General features: G+C 42.5%; 2 protein-coding genes across 9 annotated transcripts in view; one reads left to right on the forward strand and one right to left on the reverse strand.

Moving 5' to 3' along the window:
• The window catches only part of LOC101739867 (spectrin beta chain), a 123243-nt gene extending 108414 nt beyond the window's left edge, over positions 1-14829 (forward strand). For 7 of the 8 annotated variants that reach the window (XM_038019870.2, XM_038019871.2, XM_062675927.1 and 4 more), the window contains exons 74-85: positions 347-482; positions 1079-1231; positions 1324-1440; positions 2115-2226; positions 2966-3132; positions 3512-3735; positions 4332-4489; positions 4806-4878; positions 5688-5782; positions 8195-8482; positions 12049-12133; positions 12825-14829. In XM_038019870.2, the coding sequence (XP_037875798.1) occupies positions 347-482; positions 1079-1231; positions 1324-1440; positions 2115-2226; positions 2966-3132; positions 3512-3735; positions 4332-4489; positions 4806-4878; positions 5688-5782; positions 8195-8482; positions 12049-12133; positions 12825-12939 (1723 nt within the window). In that variant the 3' untranslated portion in view covers positions 12940-14829. The remainder of the gene's footprint in view (positions 1-346; positions 483-1078; positions 1232-1323; positions 1441-2114; positions 2227-2965; positions 3133-3511; positions 3736-4331; positions 4490-4805; positions 4879-5687; positions 5783-8194; positions 8483-12048; positions 12134-12824) is intronic. The other variant, XM_038019873.2, reaches the window with a different exon arrangement.
• Positions 14817-23455, reverse strand: LOC105841475 (uncharacterized). Its single transcript, XM_021347313.3, has 6 exons — positions 23171-23455; positions 20953-21057; positions 19115-19516; positions 18068-18185; positions 17553-17729; positions 14817-16995 (listed from the first exon to the last, which is right to left on the reverse strand). Exons 1-6 carry the CDS (start codon positions 23453-23455, stop codon positions 16211-16213), a joined length of 1872 nt encoding a protein of 623 aa, XP_021202988.3. The 3' UTR covers positions 14817-16210.
• Between the last annotated feature and the right edge of the window lie 489 nt (positions 23456-23944).

Below are 23944 nucleotides of genomic sequence, written 5' to 3' on the forward strand. Positions count from 1 at the left end.
AATTACAGTTTCCAAAGCGAAGCGAGAGCGGGTCGCTAGTTTTGATTATAAAACACCGGTCCGTTGGATGTTATTTTTCGTCACTTGTGACGTCATTTGTGGCTAATCTAACCACAGATCACACACAACCAGTACCCGCCTATGGTTGGTTTCACATAAATATTAGTTTTGAGTTGACGTTTGTCACGACTACTTTATAGATTGTTTCTTTATTCCATTGGCCGTAACCGCTTAGCATCAGCTGGGCTGTGAAATCCCCAGTCTAGACCTCATGCCTCAAAGCTAGAGACGTCAGTTAACATCGCACCTTCAGCTACAAAAGGAGTTAACTATCCAAACGTTACAGAGTGCCGCTGGTGAGGGACGGGAAACTTGGTGAGAACGTGGCCCAAGTTGAGGAGTTGATCACGCGCCACCGAGACCTGGAGGAGACCATCGAGGCGCAGAGGGACAAGTTCAACGCCCTCAAGCGCATCACCCTGGTGAGTCCTTGCCGCTCTTGTGGGGGGGGGGGGTCAGGCTGTGATAATACACCACAGAGACTGGTGGTAGGACCTCTTGTGAGTCTTGTGATAATACACAATGTTATTCCTTGATAGTGAAAGTCGTTCGGGAATATTTTAGTTACGTATCATCATAGTCGGTTACTCTTGGCAGGGCAGGCTTTATTACTGGTGGTAGGACCTCTTGTGAGTCCGCACGGGTAGGCACCACCACCCTGCCTATTTCTGCCGTGAAGCAGTAATGCGATTCGGTTTGAGGGGTGGGGCAGCCGTTGTAACTATACTGAGACCTTATATCTCAAGGTGTGTGGCGCTTTTACGTTGTAGATGTTTATGGGTTCCAGTGACCACTTAACACCAGGTGGGCTGTGAGCTCGTCCATCCATCTAAGCAAGAAAAAAATAAATAAATAATTAACAAAAAAATTGTCAAATATGTAATAGTGTAGTGTTTGTAATATATATTAACCATGAAGTCAGTGTTTTATAATAGCCCCCCACCTCCAGAGCCCAGTCCCCTCAAATAGATCCGTCTTACACTATCCTAAGTATTAACATTTTTTTTCTCTTCCAAAGATCGAGCAAGCCTTCAAGGAGCAACAAGAAGCGGAGGCGGTGGCGCGTCGCCGGTCCGCCGAGAAGCAAGAGGCAGACCGGCTGCAGCAGTACAGGAGGAGGGAGATGGAACGCATCACCGAGGAGAGGAGGAGGGAAACTATCAGTAGAGAGGTGAACTGCTCGACTCGACTAGACCCACTCGACGTCCGACATGTTTATTGCCCCCCTCCGTCGCGGAGGACTAACGCTAGTACTGTTGCTAGACGGAGCACGCGCCGACGCAGCGGCCGCCCTCCCCGGAGGAGGGCCTGTCCCCGGCGCCGCAGTTCGACAAGCTGCCCAAGAGCGACGCCGGCGTCAAGCGCGCAGAGAGCATGAACGTAAGTCGACCTCCGCCGCCCCCCAACTCCCCTCGCCTCCCCCGCCGCAGTGGCGTACCTGAGGACAACACCTGACTGCTTTCATCCATTGAATATAATAAAATTACATTCGTTCTATTAGATTAGTCATTGTCTTTCAATATGGCACCGATCTAAGTTCGATTCTCAGTCCAATTCGATGTTCTTCCTGAGATGTCGCGTGAGTAGAATTGAACACTTTGTTTGTTGTATAGATGCGTGAAATTTATTAACGTGAAGCGCTTATAGGAACTAATGTTTTTTTTTCCCTACCTAAGCTGAGAGCCTTGAGAGGCTATATCAGCGTAACTTTAACTAGTAGGTGAGCTCACGGGGCTCAAACCTGACGACGTTGCTAACACGAACCTTAGCAAGAGCCGTGCTTCGCAGAATCTATCACCGGATCGGAAACGCGACCCACTGAGAAGATCCGACGAGAAACTCAGTGGGCTGTGTCTGTGGGTTAATTCGCTCGTCGAGCCCTTCGTCGCAAGCGACGGGTTCGGCGAGGACGATGACCGGTAGGAGCTAATGGACATTATGGTATCAATACCGCCTCGAGACATAAGATCGAATTCTCATTGTTTTGGTACCTGGTCGGCAGTGGATGTCGCCACCCTGCACCAAGCTGACTAAACCCCCGGCTACCCCCACAGGTCGTGAAGACGCCGAAGAGGACCCCCTCGTTCACGACCCGGCGTCGGACCCAGAGCTTCACCAGGCACCGGGGAGGGGACATCGACAAGCTACCGCCCGTGGAGATCGAAGGTACTTCGGGAATATGGGCCCTACAGTGTGTAGTCGGGAAGACTCTCCAAATCAATTTTATTACTGGTGGTAGGACCTCTTGTGAGTCCGCACGAGTAGGTACCACCACCCCACCTATTTCTGCCGTGAAGCAGTAATGCGTTTCGGTTTGAAGGGTGGGGTAGCTGTTGTAACTATACTTGAGACCTTAAAACTCATGTCTCAAAGTGGGTGGCGCATTCATGTTGTAGATGTCTGTGGGCTCCAGCAACCACTTAACACCAGGTGGGCTGTGAGCTCGGCCACCCATCTAAGCAATAAAAAAAATAAAAAAGAATTTATGGTAGTTAAACGGTTGTCCAGAGGAAGTCGTTTTTAGCGATAAGACCGCCTATTGTTCAAATGTATCTGCTTGTTGACGGTTTCCTGATGTTAATTGTGTTTTGGTGTGCAATAAAGAATGTTCTCTCTCTTTCTCCCCCTCTCTCTCCCCCTCTCTCCCCCCTCTCTCCCCCCTCTCTCACTCTCTCTCTCCCCATCTCTCTCTCCCTCCTCTCTCTCCCCTCTCCCTCTCCCCTCTCCCTCTCTCTCTCCCCTCTCCCTCTCCCCTCTCCCTCTCTCCCCCCTCTCACTCTCTCTCTCCCCATCTCTCTCTCCCCCTCTCTATCTCACCGCCTCACTCTCCTTCGGCCGTCCCCGAGAGCTCGGTGCGTCTCGGCGGCGGGTGGGGTGGTGACGGTCATGGTTGTCGTGGCGGCAGGCTATTTGGAGCGCAAGCAGCAGGCCGGGTGCGGCGGGAAGCGCGCCACGGTCCGGTCGTGGCGCGGCTACCACGCCGTGCTCTGCGGGCAGCTGCTCTGCTTCTTCAGGGACCAGATGGACTTCGCAAGCACCAAGGCCGCGGCGCCGCCCGTCGCCATACTCAATGTGAGGCTCCGACACACGCACGCACAACACACATACACACACACACCAAGACACATATACGCATGTACGCACGCACGCACGCACACACGAACGCACGCACGCACACACGCACGCACACACGCACAAACACACAAACACTCAATACAAAATTTCCATCGGGTAACTCAAGCTTACAATAACGTACATTATTTTTATTTCAATTTGTCGAATAAAACTAAAATTAAACCATTACAAAACTACACAAAATTATCACTAAATTCCGAAAACCGATATAGTTTACAATAATATATTATGTGAGTAGTCCGTGGACTGTGGTGGGAGTCCTTCCCTCGGTGCGGTTCCTCCACAAGCCCAGTATAAACCAAGCCGCGTTGCGCAGGCGGAGTGCTCCGCGGCCCCGGACTACACCAAGCGCAGCCACGTGTTCCGGCTCCGCTGCGCCGACGGGGCCGAGTACCTGTTCTCGTGCGGCAGCCGCGCGCTGCTGCAGGACTGGGTCAACAAGATCTCCTTCCACGCGCGGCTGCCCCCGGAGCTGCAGCTGACGCCCTACGCCGCGCCCGGGGACTCGCCCACCGCCGAGATCCGAAGGCGGCTCCAACAGTGAGGGTCTTTTTTATTGCTTAAATGGCTGGAAGAGCTCACAGCCCACCTGGTGTTAAGTGGTTACCGGAGCCCATAGACATTTACGACGTAAATGCGTCACCCACCTTGAACTCTAAGTTCTAAGGGTCTTAAGTATAATTATTGCCCTTGTAGGCAGACGAGCATACGGCCCACCTGATGGTGAATGGTTGCCGTCGCCCATGGACTTCAGCAATGCCAGAGGCAGAGCCAAACCGCTATCTATCGCTTAATACTCTCCACAAGCCTCGTTTGAAGAAGGACATGTCATAGCGCTCAGGAAACACCGTGGAGGGGAGCTCATTCCAAAGCCGGATGGTACGTGGCAAAAAAGATCTCTGGAAACGCACTGTGGATGACCGCAGTGGCTCCAGGTAGTATGGATGAACTCTACTCCGGTGGCGGGCGGTGCGATGGTAAAAACGAGATGAAGGTACCATCTCGAACAATTCCTCAGAGCACTCCCCATGGAACATTCAGTACAAAATACAGAGGGAACCGAAGTCCCTCCGCAGACCCAGAGGTTCCAAACGAACCGTGAGAATGGGCATTCAACTGCGCACGTATTCCACCAGAAACGCCTCGTCGTCGTCCGAAGAGGAACTGTCTCCGGAGCCCCAGCGCAAGTCCCGGTCCCAGGCGGAGATCCTGCAGGAGCACAGGAGCAGCCAGCAGGCGGCCAGGAGTAGCGCCACACCAGAGCGGACCACCACCACGACCGAAAGACTCATTGGTATATAAAAACTCATGTATGGTCAGGGAGCAGGCGTACCCCCTCGGCGTCCCCTCACTTCGTACTTAACCTTGGGTGGCACCGTCATCCCGCCTACTTCTCTCAGGTTCGAAGATGATGTTATACAACTAAACTTCAACCTCAAGCCTCAAGGTGCGCAGCTCGCGTCCACAACAGAGACAGCCTTTGAAAAATCGTGATAATTTAAAATGGGAGGGCTCACGACAGCGGGTTGGGAGGTGCTCGGACACATCATGAGCGTGTTGACCCCCCCAACCCCCCGCCCGGTCCCCTCACGTGTGTCGTGTCGTTGCAGAGTCGACAGTGCTGCCGTCGCTGCCGCCCCGACAGCCGCCGCGCGAGGAGGAGGCCGCCGACGTCGTCCTCAGGTACGTCACCGCCGCCCCGCCCGCACGGTGCTGCGGACGTGGCTCCCTCCCTGTGATATTATACTACAGAATGGAAAGCAGTCGACGGCGCCCCAAACACACGTCATTACGGATCCTCCCGATCCACTAACGGTGCTTTTAGGTACCTCAAGCACCGGTCATCGTTCAGGGCTCGACGAGCGAATGAACCCACAGACACAGCCCACTGAGTTTCTCACCGGATCTTCTCATTGGGTCGCGTTTCCGATCCGGTGGTAGATTCTGCGAAGCACTGCTCTTGCTAGGGTTCGTGTTAGCAACGTCGTCAGGTTTGAGCCCCGTGAGCTCACCTACTAGTTAAGGCGACGCTGATATAGCCTCTCAAGGCTATCAGCTTAGGTAGGAAAAAAAAAGTGATATATATCCCGCGTATTGCACAGGGAGTGCTCACCTCAGAGTGGTTTTACCACTACTCTCCCCTGAAGAAGAATTAATATCTTTCTTATTATGTAACACTAGCGACCCGCCCTCGCTTCGCTTTGGAAACATTAAATTTTATTATTGATAGTGGAGTCCCGCGATGTTATCCCGCGGTAAGACAATAACTGCGAGTGACGTCGCGGGGCGAAGCTAGTCTAAAAAAAGTAGCCTAACTTACTCCTTATATCATCAGCTCCCTATCAGTGAAAGTCTCGTCAAAATCGGTCCAGCCGTTCCAGAGATTAGCCGGAACAGACGCTCCGTGAGACGGCGTCCCGGCGTGACCCAGGGTAGGGGACCATGGACCCCTCCACGCGGACACTAAAGTTTTTCCAATTTCTGGTGAACAGGAACGCGGAGCAGGCCGCCGGCGGGACCTGGGGCAGGTCCAGATTCTCAAACGGACGAGACATCAATTCAGACTTCATCAGGTCACAGAAAGACGGTATGTGTCTTAAAGGAACATGATAATATCAGTTCCAAGTGATATTTTTTGGACGCTGTATTGCCTGGACGGGCCCGTGGACATCAACGTGAGCACGCAGAAACTTGAAATCAGAATCTCTATTTCATAATGTATAGAACTCGTATAGAAAAACTCATTTTTCAACCAAACTTGCTCATAGACATTTTAAGGTTTGTTTCGTTAATTAAACAGGCAAAGGAACGCACAGCCCATACAGCCAAATTATAAGAAAAAACCGAAATAATTTTTGTTGTTCGAATAATTAAATTAACTTGAATTAGTTAAAATAATGTTTTAGTAAATTAGTGTCGTCATTTTGAAACACAAAGTCAAAGTTTTTTTATAACATTAGAACTATTGAAAACCGAAATTATTACCAAAAACTTAAAATAAAAATTAATAGTAAAAATTTATAATAAAAACCGAAATATTGTTAATTAAATATTTAGATTACTAATAATGTTGTCTTACAGATATCTATACTAATATATAAATCTACAGTGGTTTTTACGGATGTTCCGTTATAACTACTGAACCGTGCATCCGATTGACTTGAAACTTGGTATCCACGTAGAAAATACATGTACTTGATGAATAGACTAATATTTATATGAGTGCTGGACTCCCTAATAATAATGACAATAAATAATAATGTTAATTTTAACGGCGAGTATGGCTAGTATATTAATTAAACGAATAAATTTATTGCTAACTTAATATTAGTAAAACCTGGACTAACCTAAGTTGAATATAGACCGCGAGCTTTGATAAGACTGTTAAGTAATTGTGAAGATCGTATAGCTTCCTTGAAGACTGGTCCAGGACGAACTGGCCTGACCAAGGTTCAGATAGTGGCAGAAGACGGACCTGGTGGAAGATTCACTTCAGTTTTGTTATCAGACGCTCGCCAAAATCGACATTAAACCGTCAAAATAGATTTAAATGTGTCTCTGAAATTATTTAACGGGGTCTTACCGCTGTGTTTGAGGGTGGGTGTCTTTGAGGGTGTCTTTGGGGAACAGATTCATCCCACAGTCGACTCTCCGTCACGGCGCTAGAACACGCCTAAAAATATCGGTGGCTAATTTTAAATTGAAAAATGTGGTGAGAACCAGTGTGCCTTTAGGGAACAGATTAGTCTGCTCCTAACATCCCAAGGTCGACTCTCCGTCACGGCGCTAGAACACGCCTAAAAATATCGGTAACTAGTTTTAAACTGAAAATGTGGTGAGAACCAGTTAAATAAAAGTTTGTGTAATAATATCGAGGGGTGAAAGGCTTGAGCGACATTAATTTATCTTTGTAATTAGAGGTTCGTTTTATTTGGTATTCAGCATCAACAGTTCGATGTTTTTAATTGAACTTCAATTAAGTTTAATGTATTGAAATAGCTGTTGATTTTTTTTTTTGGGTTATGATATTTTTTCCAAATTTTAAACTTTAAATGGCTCTCTTGTAATTTAGCGAACATTTCGCTTAAGCCAAATACCTAGCTTTTCACCCCTCGAATTACAGTTGCATTCAAGAAATTATTGAAATCGACCGATCAACTTCGGTATTATTTATTTAATTCCTTCGTTATCCGGATTCGTTCTAAACAATAGTTCAATAGATATGTTTAGCAGAATGGTTGTTGTGCTCTATCGAATGTGCTTTAAGTGTAGTCCTGTCGTGTTGTGTCGTGATGTTCTTGTTAATTCTTAGTTCTACATTCGCCAATCGGATTTCGGCCATGCTTTCGCAGGCCAAGGTAATAAAGGTACTAGTAGGTACCAAAACAGACATAGTTTATTACGTCTTAGTTCATAGTCCTTTTACAGTCCATTCATAGTCCTTTTACAGTCCATTCATAGTCCCTTTACAGTCCATTCATAGTCCTTTTACAGTCCATTCATAGCCCTTTTATAGTCCATTCATAGCGTATTTACAGTCCATTCATAGTCCTTTTACAGTCCATTCATAGTCCATTTATAGGCAATTTATAGTCCATTTATAAGCAATTTATAGGCCATTCATAGTCCATGCATAGTCCATGCATAGTCCATTCATTAAGTAATCCTCTCTATACGGCTCAACTGTGAGTTTAGAACTACGACACAGTGTGCCTTTTGGTATCCAATCATTAAAATTCTCCTTGAAGACCTCAATAACCTTCTCTTTGATGATAATGTACTTCATTTTCCCGTTTACCTAACCCAAATTCATTCAAATTTGATGTAAATGTAATTATAACAGTTGTGGCGGATTCAAACAGCTCGATTATATTATAAGAAAGGACTGCGATTGATTTTTTATATACTTCAATTTCGGCATGCCATTCAATTTAGAAGCTCTTCGTACCAATACGCATCGCTTTCACTAAATACAGAATATTTTTACGACCGTAAATAGCCGCGGACCTGCCTCCCTTACCGCCGATGGGGCCCCCGGAACGACCCCCCAGCCTCCCGGATCGACCGCCAGCTTTACCAGAACGAGCCCCAAACCTCCCCGAACGGAATTCAAATGCAAACGACAGAGGCGAGAGATCTGTGACCGCGCTGGTGGATAGCTACCAGCAGAGAATGTCAGGGTCGTGGCAGGGAAAGGACGCTAACAGGAACACAACATGGCAGCAAGAGAGACAGAACAATAACTACACAAACGTGGAGACTTCGCACTTCTACTCGAGCGAGGCTGGTCAGTTTTGGAGCTCTTTGTATGGCTTTCGATGATGAGACGTGAGAAGTGCAACTTCTGCGGCCGAACAGACCCTGTAACAGGTTAAGCAGTATACTTTCTAGGCTCTGTCGTCAAAGAAGTTTCACTTCTGTTACTTACTCTGAATTGCACGCGCCCGGGGTATGCGGCGACTGTTCTCCGAACGCCATTATAACTTCCTGACGCAAGTCAAATTAATAACCATTTTTTCGGGCCGAATATTTCGCGGTTTTAACGTGACATATCGTCAATCTTAGAAACTTTGAAGCTTACGGCCAAACTCAAACTCGCTCGGCAACCAGCGAATGTCCTTGACGCCGCCATAACTTGAATTCGGGAACAGTTTGCCTATATCCTCGTCAATAAATTGTAGACACAATAACGGGACTAGATCAGGAAACGAACTCCGCGCACGCTCCTATCAGGCTCCAAGAAAATCGACCGTGCTGCGTTGCCATAGACATCCCGGTCACCGTCTTCGCCGAACCCGTCGCTTGCGACGAAGGGCTCGACGAGTAAATTAACCCACAGACACAGCCCACTGAGTTTCTCGCCGGATTTTCTCAGTGGGTCGCGTTTCCGATCCGGTGGTAGATTCTGCGAAGCACTGCTCTTGCTAGGGTTCGTGTTAGCAACGTTGTCAGGTTTGAGCCCCGTGAGCTCACCTACACGTTAGGGTGAAGCTGAAATAGCCTCTCAAGGCTATCAGCATAGGAAGGGAAAAAAGACATTGCAGTAATCCGTATAACATACTGACATAGGCCTCTTCGCCAACTTCGCACAAACATCAGTTCTATTTCTGAGCGAAATGATATTCGCACCCAGATATTGACCAATGTCGTCTCAGTACTAGAAGTGACAGTTGTATTTTAATCTGACGCTCTGAAGTGTGCCTTGAGATAATCCGGTCATGTTCATGATGTATGAGGAGTATTAATTATCCGGTTCTAGAATGGTAAAATAGATTGTCTATGCTCCTAGTAATTCAGGTCTCCATGGGTGACGATAAAACCTTATCATCAGATTAGCCAACGGTACGTCTAACTCCCTAGTAAAGCCCCGGCCAAAATTAACTTAAACATTTTCACGATCACATTCATTGTCCGTCGAGTCGAACGAAGGTAAAAATGCTTTTAGTCCCGTTATTGTGTTGTCGATTCCGTAAAATTTACTTTAATTTTTAATGTTATTCATTAACATGCGAACAAAAGGATCCAGTCATCTTCTGTATGTCTTACATCGACTGCAATGTTCGTCTTATCTTGCTTTGTATTTGAACAAAAGCTATTTTGTATCTCTATGTAGCTTGCTTCTGACACAATTTATTTCTCTGCTAACAAAAATGTGTGAAATATTTAAAGTTATTTTACATTTTCAATCGTTTCAAATACTTTACGGTCTTCATAGGCGAAACCGTAAAAGTATTTTTAATAGAAGTACAAATTATTTAATTTCACATACATACTTAATTAAGAATAAATTGTGTTTTGTAGTTTTTTTTAGAATTTGCTTTTTATATTGGGTTGTTGGTAGCTTGAATGTCCCCACTTGAATGTTTGTTTTATTATGTTCCGTCTCTATAACTTTTAAAGCTTCAAATGTGTGAAAAAATTGAATGTCGATTCACACGTGCTTAAAATAAGCGACGCTTTTTCCGTGGGATTCGGTAGCATTAGCACAATCTACATTGTATTTATCATTTATTATTTTTATTGTAGTGATTATAGATTTGTTATTAAATTTATAGTAAGCTTGTTTTTGTTAATTTATTCTAATAAACTAGTAGTAATTTTAGTTGATATAATTTAAAACAGTTTTGCGGTTCTGTGCTGTCTATGTATTAATCTCTGCTTTTTAAGGTTTTCTTTTACTTTTTACTTTTACGAAAAATCTTTACATAGCCGTAAAATTGTTTTTAAACGGACTTGTTTTACATAATTTGTATATTTTTTTAATATTTATTCGTGAATTATAAGTAGTATGCAGTTTATAGTTATTGCTTAGCGTTTATTCTTCTTGCTATTAATTTTTGGTGTGGGTTCTTTTTTATTATTATTTTATATTTAAAACTTTTATTATTTTACTTAATTGAAAAACGCATTAGCATTAAACTAGCATTGACGGGTGTATTTCGTAGTTAATGCCTTGATTAGTATATTTTTGTAGACAAAAAGTCTGTTTCGATTGCTGGAGACTATATAATATCGTGTATTATAATAATATATTTGATTCGGCGCCCCAGTTTGCTGTATTAAAACGCATTAGAACTCCACTTTGAGATTCGAACTAAAACATCTTACATATGAATTACCAATATAAGGATAATTACAGTGACTTTAACTTTGACAAGTGCTTGTAGTAAAGTATAGTAAAAAATATCATTTAATTAAAACTATTTTTACCGTTTATATTATATTTTTTAACACTATTCGTATATTTTACAGATTTTGTGGTTGCGTAAAATTAAAATCTTATATTTGTCGACATTTTAATATTGTTTTGAGTACCGTTAATTTTTCTATACAAATTATTTCTATTGTTTTACGTATACTGACTGACTGATTCGATGATGCAGTGGTTAGCGGCTCTGACTGTAGCACCGAGGGTTGTGGTTTCGATTCCCGCATCAGGACAAACATTGTGTGATGAACATATTTGTTTGTTCTTCGTCTGAGTTGTTTATTATTTATTTCTTTGGGAAACCAACAGAACAAAACATACATATAATATATCAAAAAATAGCTAAATCAATAAACAAACAAGTTTCCACCATCAAAATCACGTTTTTTTTTTTTGTTGCCTAGATGTGTGACGAGCTCACAGCCCACCCGGTGTTAAGTGGTTACTGGAACCCATAGACATCTACAACGTAAATGCGCCACACACCTTGAGATAGAAGTTCTAAGGTCTCAGTATAGTTACAACGGCTGCCCCACCCTTCAAACCGAAACGCATTACTGCTTCACGGCAGAAATAGGCGGGGCGGTGGTACCTACCCGTGCGGACTCACAAGAGGTCCTATCACCAGTAATACAGCTTTTAAATAAATACAGCTTTTCACCCCTCGAATCTATTATTACTTAATCTATATATTAATACGCGAAGGAATAAATTTTGTATCCCTTTTTACGAAAATTGCGCGGACGGAGGAGTATGAAATTTCACACACTTACAGAGAATATAGCGAAGGAGTGCAGAATGCTAATATTTTTTTTAATTATGCCAAAAAAATACATTAAATCAATAAAAAAAACATTACACACACTACCATGTATTTGACGCACACACGCATGCATACTATTTATTTATTGTCAAACTTTTGTTCTTGACGTCTGTTGTCAAATTGAGATTAGATTGAATATTGTTTGTATTTATTAATATTTTTCTCTAGTATGTAGTAATTCTCAAAGTGCAAAGTCACTCGTAACTTCCTTATTGATTTATATTCTGATGGCGTATTTAGTGGAATCGCGACTAATGCAGTGGCGTGCACGCATTCTACATTCAGCGGAAGTTGTTGAATTAATAATCGTTTTCCTGTATAGCATACGGAGGTGGTGGAAGCGGTGCCAGGCCGGCGTCCGTGGCTGGTAGCGGAGGCTCTCCCGCCGTAGAGCGGCCCGCCTCGCGGTAAGTTCTTTTGACATGACAACGACATCCCTTTGAACATGATTTTGACCCCCTTCAAAACGTCGGATTAACTCGAAATTTGGTATACTTATTGAGAACCGACGACAAGTCAATTTTTAAAAAAAATTAAAAAAAAAAGAAGATAAAATTGAAATTCAACTAAAAAATTGAAAATACATATTAGTTTAAAAAACTGACAAAATATTTACGCTTTTATAGAAAATCCTACTAATAAATAGAAAATAAATTTTAATAAATTTGAATTTAAAAATAGTGTATGAAAAAATGATTTTATTGTAAAAAAGCGTGGGGTGCATGATATCAGTAGTTATAAATATTTTATGAACAGATATGAATAGAAGGTGGTGGTAGGACCTCTTGTGAGTCCGCGCGGGTAGGTACCACCGCCCCGCCTATATCTGCCGTGAAGCAGTAATGCGTTTCGGTTTGAAGGGTGGGGTAGCCGTTGTAACTCTACTGAGACCTTAGAACTTATATCTCAAGGTGGGTGGCGCATTTGCGTTGTAGATGTCTATGGGCTCCAGTAACCACTTAACACCAGGTGAGCTGTGAGCTCGTCCACCCATCTAAGCAATAAAAAAAAACCTAATCTTTGGTAGCCTACTCTCACGGGCTCATCCTGATAGAGTTACTAACACTGTTAATAATTAGCACTTTCCAAATCCTCCAGGTCGTCGGGCGAGTCGGAGCTGTCCGTGAGCAGTGTGACGAAAGACAAGAAAGAGAAGAAGGGAGTCTTCGGAGGCTTCTTCAGCAAGAAGAAGCGGCCGCAGAGTCACATGTAGGAGGCGAAGAAGGCACCACTGACGTGACCACTCCGGTATCATTCCTGGTTTGCAAGTTTCTTAATGTCTTCGATGGTGGACCGTCATTCTGATAATGAGAGATGGTTAGCTCAGCTGTGACAGACACAGCCACTTAGAGCTTCTAATGATTCTAATTAAAAATGCATTAAATTTGTTTTTTTTTAAATATAATAAAAATATTTTCTTAATTCGTTCAATGCCGGTCAAAATTTGAAGCGGAACTCTAGAAGCATCTATATAGATGTTCATTAATGGTATATATTTAATTAGTAATGTTATAGTTCTGGTGTTAAGTGAATATGATGTTACAGTATCGCCTTTGTAAACACCGCCCTGTCTTTTACCGCGATATTAAAAGACTTAAATTTAATTTAGACATTGTTATGGCTCATCGACGACAGCTTCAAAATCAATTTGTGCTTAGGGCAACCCTAAATATTACACTTCTTATGATTTTTTTTAATGTGGCAACGCACTAGCGGCATGGCAACAAACCGTTGAAGTTGCACAGAAAATTCTGATCGTACCTACTTGCAAGTGTATTTTATTTTAGATTTAGATAATTAAAAATCCTTCTAGGAAACTAGGAAAGTTCCGTTGACGCCCGAAGTAGTTTGAAACTACGTAATTAGCATTTGAGAATCGGAAGATGTCGGGGATGTCTAGCTATCTCTCTCCCGCACTGTGAGCAGCGCTATTTGTCAAGAATACCCAATTTAATTCTAATCAAATCGTTTCTAAAAGAGTAGTTTTATTTTTACACGACATTAATGCTTTGCGGTAATAAGCAGGGTGATGGTACCAGGCCGCGAGGGCTCAACGCGCTCACCATTCACATTCCTTGCGAAAAATGTCACAAATTTTATTATATACACATAGGGACCAAAATACTAATGGTAATAATGTTGTTATATTTAAATGGTAAAATAACCTCTGTATTTGCAACTTAGAATTACTGAATAACATTACTCGTGCTATAGTTGAAGTTAAATATTTAAAAAAAAAAACTAAGAGAAACGTCAAATATCTGTCAAACTTTCGCTATGTATATTTTGTTTGTTAAAGGAATCAAAATTCAACAAATACACGTGTCTTTCTAGAATATTATTCGATTTATTATTACTATTACTTTAAAAAATATGTTACAAACAAAATTTTGTATCATAAAAGACTTCGATGTGTCAAATTTTATGCTAAAACGCTTTTTTTAATGTTAATTCAAACTGTTGTATTCTTCATTGATAAGAAAACGTGTTTCTCATTAATATTCTTTTATTATTATTTGTTATTTAAGTTTGTAACCTAACATAGCATTTTAAATGCGTCATGATGATAAAAATAAGACCCAAAAGTCTTGGCTCGACAGATATGGCAACACTGTAAGGCGAATAAGGCTAAAACATCGGGTAACTGATGGCCGTAAAGGCGTTGGCATAAGTCGAGACATCATATTATTATTCAGTTATAGTACAATAAAAAGAACCACCCATTAAATAATAGTGATGTTGATTTTTACAATTTTATTATGTCGTTAAATAGTTTGGTTAAAATCTTTTATTTACCTGTGAATGTGTGTACCTGTGAGCGTGTACATTCAAAAACCTTATTACAAAATATGCTATGTTAGGTTTTAGCTGATGAAGTGTTTATATTGTATAATTACTCATCGATAATGATTGTAAAAATGTCTGTGCGCTAACAGTTCTACTGTTTTAACTAACACAAGACTGCATGGAGTTAATTAATTTATTCCTCAGTCAACATTACACACAATCCCAATAATAAAATCGATGAGAGATGAGTTTAACGTAATCAATAAATTATATAAAATCTTTTAAAATAAGTAATAAAATATATTTTTGCGAATAATTTGTTTTATTTGATATTATGACATTATCGGTATTATTGCGTGCACGTACGGACGAGGTCACGGCCAGCTTGCTGGTAATAGGTTACAGAAGTCCATGGTCATCAATAACGTAAACGCAATTCACATTGTGTCTTAATTAGACCTTAGTCTCCATTCAAGAGTACAAGAGCTGCCTCACCGTTCAAGCCGCCTTCAGAAATAAGCGGGATGCGTTAACAATATATAATACCAATTACATATTATATTTATAATTACTAGTGGTCCCCGCAGTAGTCGAAATTCGACTATAATTAATTGAAATTATAAGTTTGAACATTATTACGGTTCTATTGTCATTCTTTAATCATAGATTTCGTCAAGACCACACTAATAGACAATCTTAAAGATAATATAAGCAATATTAATTTATTCTCAATTTGACCACAGACTTTAACAATAAGTAAAAGAGTGTATATGCGTGTGTGTGTCAAATACATGGTAGTATGTGTAATGTATTTAATTAATGAATTTTATGTATTTTTAAGCATAGTTTAAAAAAATAGCATACTGCATTCCTTCTCTATATTCTCTATAAGTGTGGGAAATTTCATACTCCTCCATCCGCGCTCGTAAAAAGGGATACAAATTTTTTGCTTCGCGTATCAATATATAGATAACTAACGGACTCGACAGACGTTGTCCTGTGAATGCATACATAAAAATTAATTCAAGTCGATCCAGCCGTTTAGTTGCAATATAGAAAAATAACGTAGATACCGTATGCAGCGCCATCTGCCGGGCTGGTTTGTGAATCTAAGCCATCCAGGGCGCCACTTAAACTATGGAGGGTGGAGGTAAGGAGAACTATTTCATATGGGAGAAGCTTGAAAGTGTCCCACTTTCAGCACTAAACAACAGTGCAAAAATCCTCCAGAATGGTATTAGCATAGGCACAGGGTGTGATATGAATTGAGCAGTTGTTAACTGACTGAAGTATGCTGAGTTAGGAAATTTAAGATATTTAATGACTAGAGTAGTTAGTGACAGTGTCATGTACAAGACCTCACATGTTTACGTAGTCCAAACTAATTTCGTCAATATAACCTAAAATTATTGCTGTGGTAAAACCCAGACATCGATTGCATTTTCTTATCAGCTTTTAGTAAAAGACTTTTTGTGATTTTGTAGTGCTTACAATTCTTTCGTCTTTTTTTATTTCTCTATCTTATCCAAATAACTTTCAGCGCCTTTTTTAAAATTTACCTGGTGGCTACTGTAGCGCCACCCTTATTTAGCAGATTTTAACGAACACTTTTTCACAGACAGAGACAGTTCTCCTTGCCTCTACCCTCCTTATTTTAAATAGAGAATTTAGCGTAGTAATCTATTGTCTTAATCGCGCTAAGCATCCGCCATTGTCTTTAAAACGCCGGCGTAAAGCGGCGCGGGAATAAGCGGGTTGTAGTTGGTCCCGTAGCGCCTGACGACCTCGATGTTCCCGGTCTGGTAGATGCGCTCCAGGCCGGCGCGCACGCGGGCCGCCTGCGCCACGTCACGCTGGTAATTCGTACCCCTTTTGTTTTTAACGTAAAAGCTGATGTCCTGGAAAGGGTCCTCGGAGACGCGAGGCAAACTCATCCTCTCGTATTTGAGAGACCGTTTCGATCTCTTAACAGAGCGGCGTTTGATGGCGTCGATGATCTGCCGCATCCGCGCCAAATGCTCTCTGATTTTGTCGACAACGTTTTTGCTATGGCTATAACTGACTCCGGGTCTGTGTTTGTGGTAATTAAGACCGGTGTCATGTCTATGATTTTGGAGTAGACGATACAATAAGAATCTTTCGTTGTCGAGCGAACGTTTTTTCACGCTTCGGGCGCGTGTGAAATCTCCCGAAGCGGCTTCTTCTATCTCAGAGTTCGCCCAGACTTTGTGTTTGAGGTGAAAATTCGCAAAATTCCGAGCTGGTTTGTCTCTGACGTTACGTTTCGCATTGACAGCTGACAAATCTGACAGATTCGGCGAAGGGTTCCTGTGTAAAGATCGTTTGACAATGGATTTTGGGATTTCTCTTAAGGGGTTGTCATCGGTTGCCATTAGAAGTTCTAGAGATGATTCGTCTGGTATCGGTTCAAGAATATCTGGAATTGATGTTGACGAGGACGACTCGGAATCTGCGCTGGTTTCTGAAAACAAAACCAGAATTTCTTTGTGATATTTTTTGTCGTGACTCAAGGCATTGTTTCTAAGTATTGTTACGCCGAGTGAGAATAACGCCATCTATCGCCGAATAGTCGAACGAATACCGAAGGATCTAGTAACATCTAGAACGCGCGCGAAGTACAACGCCATCTTTTGTCAGATAGCGGAAACACAATACTAGAAATGTGTGGAATATTCTCGATGATTCTAGGGATTTCGTCTCGACTATACAAGCGTTGAAGAGATGGCACGCAGTCAGTCAGTAATCGGATCTACTCGAAGCGAAACAGCGAACGGATCACTTGAAGCGAAGTGGAAGAAGCGAATTGAGAATTTTAAAGTGTTTTAAGTGTTCAATACAGTGTTAACTTGTAATTCGGTAGACTTATTTATCCCGAACACCAGCGCGTAACTTTTTTTATTCTAAGTCCTTATTAATCCTGTTAACTTTGATAGATCATTTGGCCAGACTCCATGAGAGGCCTTTGTCGGAAATAAAAAACACTACTTTCATTTGTAACAAAAATACCGTTGCTCTCACCGGTGACGTTGTACAGTGACGCGACCATGGGCGGAATGGCGAGGGGATATCTGCAGCGCACTATGGCCGGCACCTCAGACTTCATCTTGAGACATCTCATGAGATAATTCTTTACTTCCTCCGGCGTCTGCATTATGTCAGGGGGAATGAACGTTGGAAATGGAGATGAGGTGGTGGCTGGAATGATTATGTGGTTTATAAATGAAACAAAAGTACACGTGTGAAAGTTGGGACGAAAGTTTTTTTTTTATTGCTTAGATGGGTGGACGAGCTCACAGCCCACCTGGTGTTAAGTGGATACCGGAGGCCTTAGACATCTACAACGTAAATGCGCTACCCACCTTGAGAAGTAAGTTCTAAGGTCTCAGTATAGTTACAACGGCAGCCCCACCGTTCAAACCGAATCGCATTACTGCTTCACAGCAGAAATAGGCGGGGTGGTGGTACCTACCCGTGCCGACTCACAAGACGTCCTACCACCAGTAAACAATAACATAAATATCAAAGTTACTCACTAGTCGTCGTCGCCTCTAAGAAATCCTTGGGATTAACTTCGAATCCGGTGAGATGAGCTAATCTATCCAAGAGCCAGGCCAGTTTCAATATCAATTCGTTCTCTTCTTTATCTGCATCCTTAAATTTATGTAAATAGAAAGCTTATATTTCGATGTTCGATCGGTTTAATCTATTGTGACGAAATACCGTTAGATTTAAAACGCTAATAACTATGAGACAGTTTGAGATCAAACAGACACGACACGACTCAAGGATTAAAGACATGTGAATCTTTGGTTTTTCAATATAACTAATTCAGGCGAGCTCGTAATCTACCTGACATCGAGCGGTTACAAGAACTTAAAAATAGCCCGCCTTGAAATATAAAGTCGAGGGTTTGATTATTGGAACAGCCTACTGAGTTTCTCGTCGGATCTTTTCAGGGAGTCACGTTTCCGATCCGGTGGGAGATTCTGCGTAGCACTGCTCTTACTAGGGCCAGTGTTAGCAACACTCCCGGTTTGAGCCCCGTTAGCTCACTTAGACGTCAAGGAGATGCTGAAATAGCCTCTCAAGGCTATCAGCATAGGTAGAAAAAAAAAATTGGAACAACAGTTATACTATATACTTCCTAGTCGGATACTCTTAGCAAAGTCGTTCCCTAGCAAAGTCGTTCCCAAGGCAGCCACACGTCGAGCGATGATCCTCCATTAAAGGCGGCTGTTAGAATTGCGAGCACATTGTACTGTGGTGGCTTTCGTAATACTGGTGATGAGGTCGATACTGCGCGTGGGGATCGACCTCTGTCAAAACCTATATTTATGCTACACTGTCCTGTAAATCATCATTCTCCTGCCCTTCTCCCAGTCACCTGGGGTCGGCCCAACATGTTTTCTCCTTTCACACTCCTCTATCATATACCATTTCTTCGCTCACACCCCTCTTACACATATCGTCTTTCACGCAATCCATCCATTTCTTCTTCTATATCCTTCCACATTCATAGTTAAAACTCTTTTACCAACCTCACTTCAATTTTTATTCGTCAAATAAAAGTGTAGCAGTACCTTTTGATACTTATCAGCGTAGGCCAAGTCCTGTAGCCTCCTGGTGGTCGACATGGCGAGTCCTGCCAGGCGCCTCACGTGCTCGCTGGCCCGACTCACTCTCTGACAGGTCTCGTTCAGCGCTAATAGGAAGGTGCGGACGTCGAATCCTGCCGAACTGTTGTATGCCGTGCTACTAGGGACCCCAGCAGCAGCTAGTCCCGGTCTAGTGCTGGTCAGGTTGCTAAGTCGAGAGTTAGTATTGTTCCCGTTTAGATTGCTACTAGGAGTAATATTGGTTTGATTGTTGGTAACTGTACTAATGTTGCCAGGTATGTTGGTGATGTTGCCAGGTAGGTCAGTGGTGTTGCTATTAGCGGTTATTTCAGTAGGCAATTCAATAGCTGGAAGCCACGGTGTGCTCTGTAACATAAAGTAATTTATGAAGTTTTTTATTTAAATCATTGTCTAATTACAGAATTGAGGCCGTCAGCGCAAAAGTGGCCTAAGCTTACTATATGAATTTTCATGAATTTGAATTTGAGTAGGTAAAAAAACAATACGTGCAAAAATAATGTTTACAAAGCTATCTGTTATCTATCGGTGAAACTATGGATAGGCCGGTTTTTCATCAGATTTCATTATATTTTAAATAAATTCCAATATACGTCATATAAGCTTGAATATAAAAAATTGTGGGTTAGGCCACTTTTACGCTGCGGAACATAAATTGGCGCGTTGTTCTGGATTCGTCGAGCAACGCGCCGCCCTCGTCGCGGTCATAGGAGAGGACCTCTCGCTGCCGCGCGTCGTGGCTACGATGCTCGGCAGCGACGCGTCCTGTAAGGCGATGCTCGACTTCTGCGAGTCCACCATCTCGCAGAAGGAGGCGGCGGAGCGAGAGAGGGAGAGCTCTTCCCTATCCGCACCGATCCGTCGCCGTCGAGCCGGGGGCCGGAGGCGGGAATACGCCCGTACGTCCCGGCCCCTGTAGGTAGCGGCCTCCCCCCGGTGAAGGTCAAGGGGCGATCTGAGGGGGTGAGGCCGCGCGGCGCGCTACCAGCACTCTAGCGCGCTGCCGTGGAGTGAATAGAGCGACCAGTCGACGGTGTATCGCGTCCCGACCCGGCAGGCTGGTTCTGGTCCAGCGGGGTATTCCGGGACACCAGCGGCACCGTCCGGGCGGCTCGACGGGCTGCCGTACCGAGACGGCTGACGTTTCAGAGCCTTCGATTCGCCTCGAAGGCTCCGTCGGCCGGGCGTCCTTGGGGTGAGCCGCGCCGTCTGGTTGTAGTGTTGACCGCGGTAGCCCCCCTACCTCATCCGGGTTCTGACCTCGGAGGGGATCGTCGGGTGTAAGAGTGCAGGGGAGTCGTTTAGTGGGTGGGCCCTAAAATCCTTGGGCCCGCGGTCTGCTTACAACACCATGCAGATCGTTGAGTCTCACATACCCCGCGCGCCCCTTTTGCGCGGAGACCTCGTAGGAGGTTCGGCCCTCTATCCGAAAAAAAAAAAAAGCCACTTTTACGCTGATGGCCTCAATTCTGTTTGAATTTTACATTCCTGGATTTGCTTTCCTGCGGTGTACAGCCTACGTTTTACGACCTATTACGACGTAAATGCGCCACCAACCTTGAGATATAAGTTCTAAGGTCTCAGTATAGTTACAACGGCTGCCCCACCCCCCCCTTCAAACCGAAACGCATTACAGCTTCACGGCAGAAATAGGCGGGGTAGTGGTATCTACCGGTACGGTACGGACTCACAAGAGATCCCACACCAATTAATTACGCAAATTATAAAATATTCGTTGTTATCTGACGATATGAGAATATGGAAATAATTATCAACATTGTCACCTCGTTGTTCGCTCTGTTACAGGCTTCCAGAGTGAGAGCATACTGTTCAATTGACCTTCGAAGACCTTCAAGATAAACGCTCCCTTCGTGAACTATTTCGGAAACCTAGAACAGTGTTGCAACTTTAAATAAATAATAGTTTAAAAAAACTAACAAAATAAAAAATCCACTAATCCGCTTTTATAAAAAATCCAACTAAAAAATAGAAAATAAATTTTAATAAGTTTGAATTAAAAATAGTGTAAGAAAGAATGATTTTATTGTAAAAAAAAGCGTGGGGTGCATGGTATCAGCAGTTATAAATATTTTATGAACAGATATGAGTAGAATGGTTATTTTGATAATATCCTGAAAAGCACCCCACGCTTTTTACAATAAAATCATTTTTTCTTACACTATATTTCATTCAAATTTATAAAAAATTATTTTCTTGTTTGTAGTTAGATTATCTATAAAAATGTACTTTTTTAGTTTTTCTAAACTATTATTTATATTTCATTTTTTAGTTAATTTTCAATTTTTTTTAGTATTGAATTGTCATCGGTCCTTAATAACTATACCAATTTTCGAGTTAATCCGACGTTTTGAAGGGTGTCAAAATCATGTTCAAAGATTCCGTTACATACGTCTGAAGCTAATAAAAGCGTATTAAAAATACAAATAAAAAATATAAACGTATTTATTCATCTCAGCCTACAGATGTCCACTGCTGACCAAATACCTCTCCAATTGATGTCCAATGCAGCCGATCCGTTGCCACCTGGATCTAACCAACTATTCGACACTAATTTTAAATTGCTTTATGCCGCTAAATTTATGTCGTGTTTAATAGTTATAACGGAAGATGTAGCGTGGGTAGATCTCCCACAAGATGATGAGGGTCGCGGGGATCTGTTGTATGCTAGCAGCGCCATGACCCATCGTTGTGGCGAAGCTTGAGGGCTATGTCCAGAAATGAATGCTGTGGTCTGAAGGATAGATGATGGATAGAAGGTTAAATCGGAGTTTATTCGCCCAAGAGATTTTGATACAAAAATTTTGCGTGGCTTTCGTCAGTCATTACAAGTCGGATTGTTGGTATAAGGCTTTTTCTAGTATCATTAAAATTAACAGCACACAAACATCAAAAATTATGGCGGGTAGAGGTAAGCAGAACCGTCTCTGTGTGTGAAATGTGTCCGTTAAAATCTGCTAAGTAAATATAGTAGATGGGACATTGCTTCTTCCAACAGGGATTGCAGCCCTAGATATTAGTGCTGGTTGTTGTTTTTTTTTATTCACATAAATTCCCTGTGCTATGTACTGTTATGAACAGTCCATAGTGCAAAAGCTTCACGTCATCTCGGATCCTCCCGATCCACTAACGGTGCTTCTAGGTACTTCAAGCACCGGTCACCGTTCTCGTCGAACCCGTCGCTAGCGACGAAGGGCTCGACGAGTAAATTAATCCTCAGACACAGCCCACTGAGTTTCTCGCCGGATCTTCTCAGTGGGTCGCGTTTCCGATCCGGTGGTAGATTCTGCGAAGCACGGCTCTTGCTAGGGTTCGTGTTAGCAACGTCGTCAGGTTTGAGCCCCGTGAGCTCACCTACAAATGCTGAAATAGCCTCTCAAGGCTCTCAGCTTAGGTAGGAAAAAATAAAAATAAAAAAAAAGTAGTGTTGAAAGGGGCAGAGTTGATGCGTCTCATGATGTCCCGCCATCTCTCCCTGCTCGAGGCCATTCTACTGCACTCTATTGGGGGACCTTAGGGGCGTAAAGGTTAGGTAACTCAAATTTATATAGAGTTGGAACGTTTGCCTACGTTTGCCGCTAGAGGCGCTGTTCCAACTCCATACAAATTTGAGTTAACTTTTATGCGGTAGGCAGCGGCTTGGCTCTGCCCCTGGCATTGCTGAAGTCCATGGGCAACGGTAACCACTCACCATCAGGTGGGCCGTATGCTCGTCTGCCTACAAGGGCAATAAAAAAAAAAAAAACGCTGTCGAGAACGTTAAAAAACCCGCACTAAGCACACTAGTTCTACTTTGCGATAAATAGCGATTGACTCTGCCCCTGGCATTACTGAAGTCCATGGGCGACGGTAACAACTCACCATCAGGTGGGCCGTATGCTCGTCTGCCTACAGTGGTTAGAATAATAACTTCGTAACTTAATGACCCATTATTAATGTCAGTCTTAGGACGTGCAAATGATTGATTGTCCAATAATAACTTACTTTCTTCTCCATATACGAGTGGTAGCCATATTTTCGTGCGTATTTCATCTCTTTATTATCCACATTGTGATTTAGCGAATCAATATTGAAATCATCAAACATCTTTTTGTACATTAATCTTTTGTTTTCTTCCTTTTTTTCTAATTCGTTTTTTTCGAAGACATATTTACGTATTTCCGGTAAGTCTATTGTCCATGACAACACTTCCGGTACCGCGATGAGCGTTAGTAATAAATTGAGTGACTTTTTATAAGTCATTTCTTTGTTCTTAAAGTCTGAAAACATTATTAAATGTTGTAGTGTTTTCTCAATCACTCATGTATTTGTAATATTATTTATATTCATTTATAATATATTTTTCATTTTACGCATTTGATAACGCCAACACGGATGACAATTTAAATAGGAACTTTTTTAAAAGGCTTAGAAATCGTACTTCTTTTGTTTTTAATGATGTTCTAATGTCCAGTTAGTTTTCCTTTATTATTGTTTTATATACTGATTACATAAAATTGCCGAATTTGAACACGCATTACTGGAAAAATAGCAAACAAGTTAGAATTTGAATGTCTAACCAGTAATATGAATGAGATTTGGATTTAATGTATAACTCCTAATTTTACAGTGCTTACGAATACCTATATAGTTATAGGACCACGTGCCTGTTGTCAGGACAACAAATCTATTGTACTTATAATTACGGTAACAATAAGGTTATGAGAATTAAATCAAATAACTCGCTTTTGGCCCCAAATTTGAAAACGACCCTGAAAC

Source organism: Bombyx mori, chromosome 24 (genome assembly GCF_030269925.1).
Source record: "Bombyx mori chromosome 24, ASM3026992v2".
In the NCBI taxonomy this organism is placed as follows: domain Eukaryota; kingdom Metazoa; phylum Arthropoda; class Insecta; order Lepidoptera; family Bombycidae; genus Bombyx; species Bombyx mori.

Excerpts from the sequence above, each read along its gene's own strand:
- LOC105841475 (XM_021347313.3), bottom strand. The coding sequence starts at position 23,455 with ATGTTTTCAGACTTTAAGAACAAAGAAATGACTTATAAAAAGTCACTC. Across the intron at positions 19,517-20,952 it reads GTAACAGAGCGAACAACGAG|AGCACACCGTGGCTTCCAGC; the intron begins GTGACAATGTTG and ends TTTATGTTACAG. Across the intron at positions 17,730-18,067 it reads CTTAGAGGCGACGACGACTA|CCACCACCTCATCTCCATTT; the intron begins GTGAGTAACTTT and ends TAATCATTCCAG.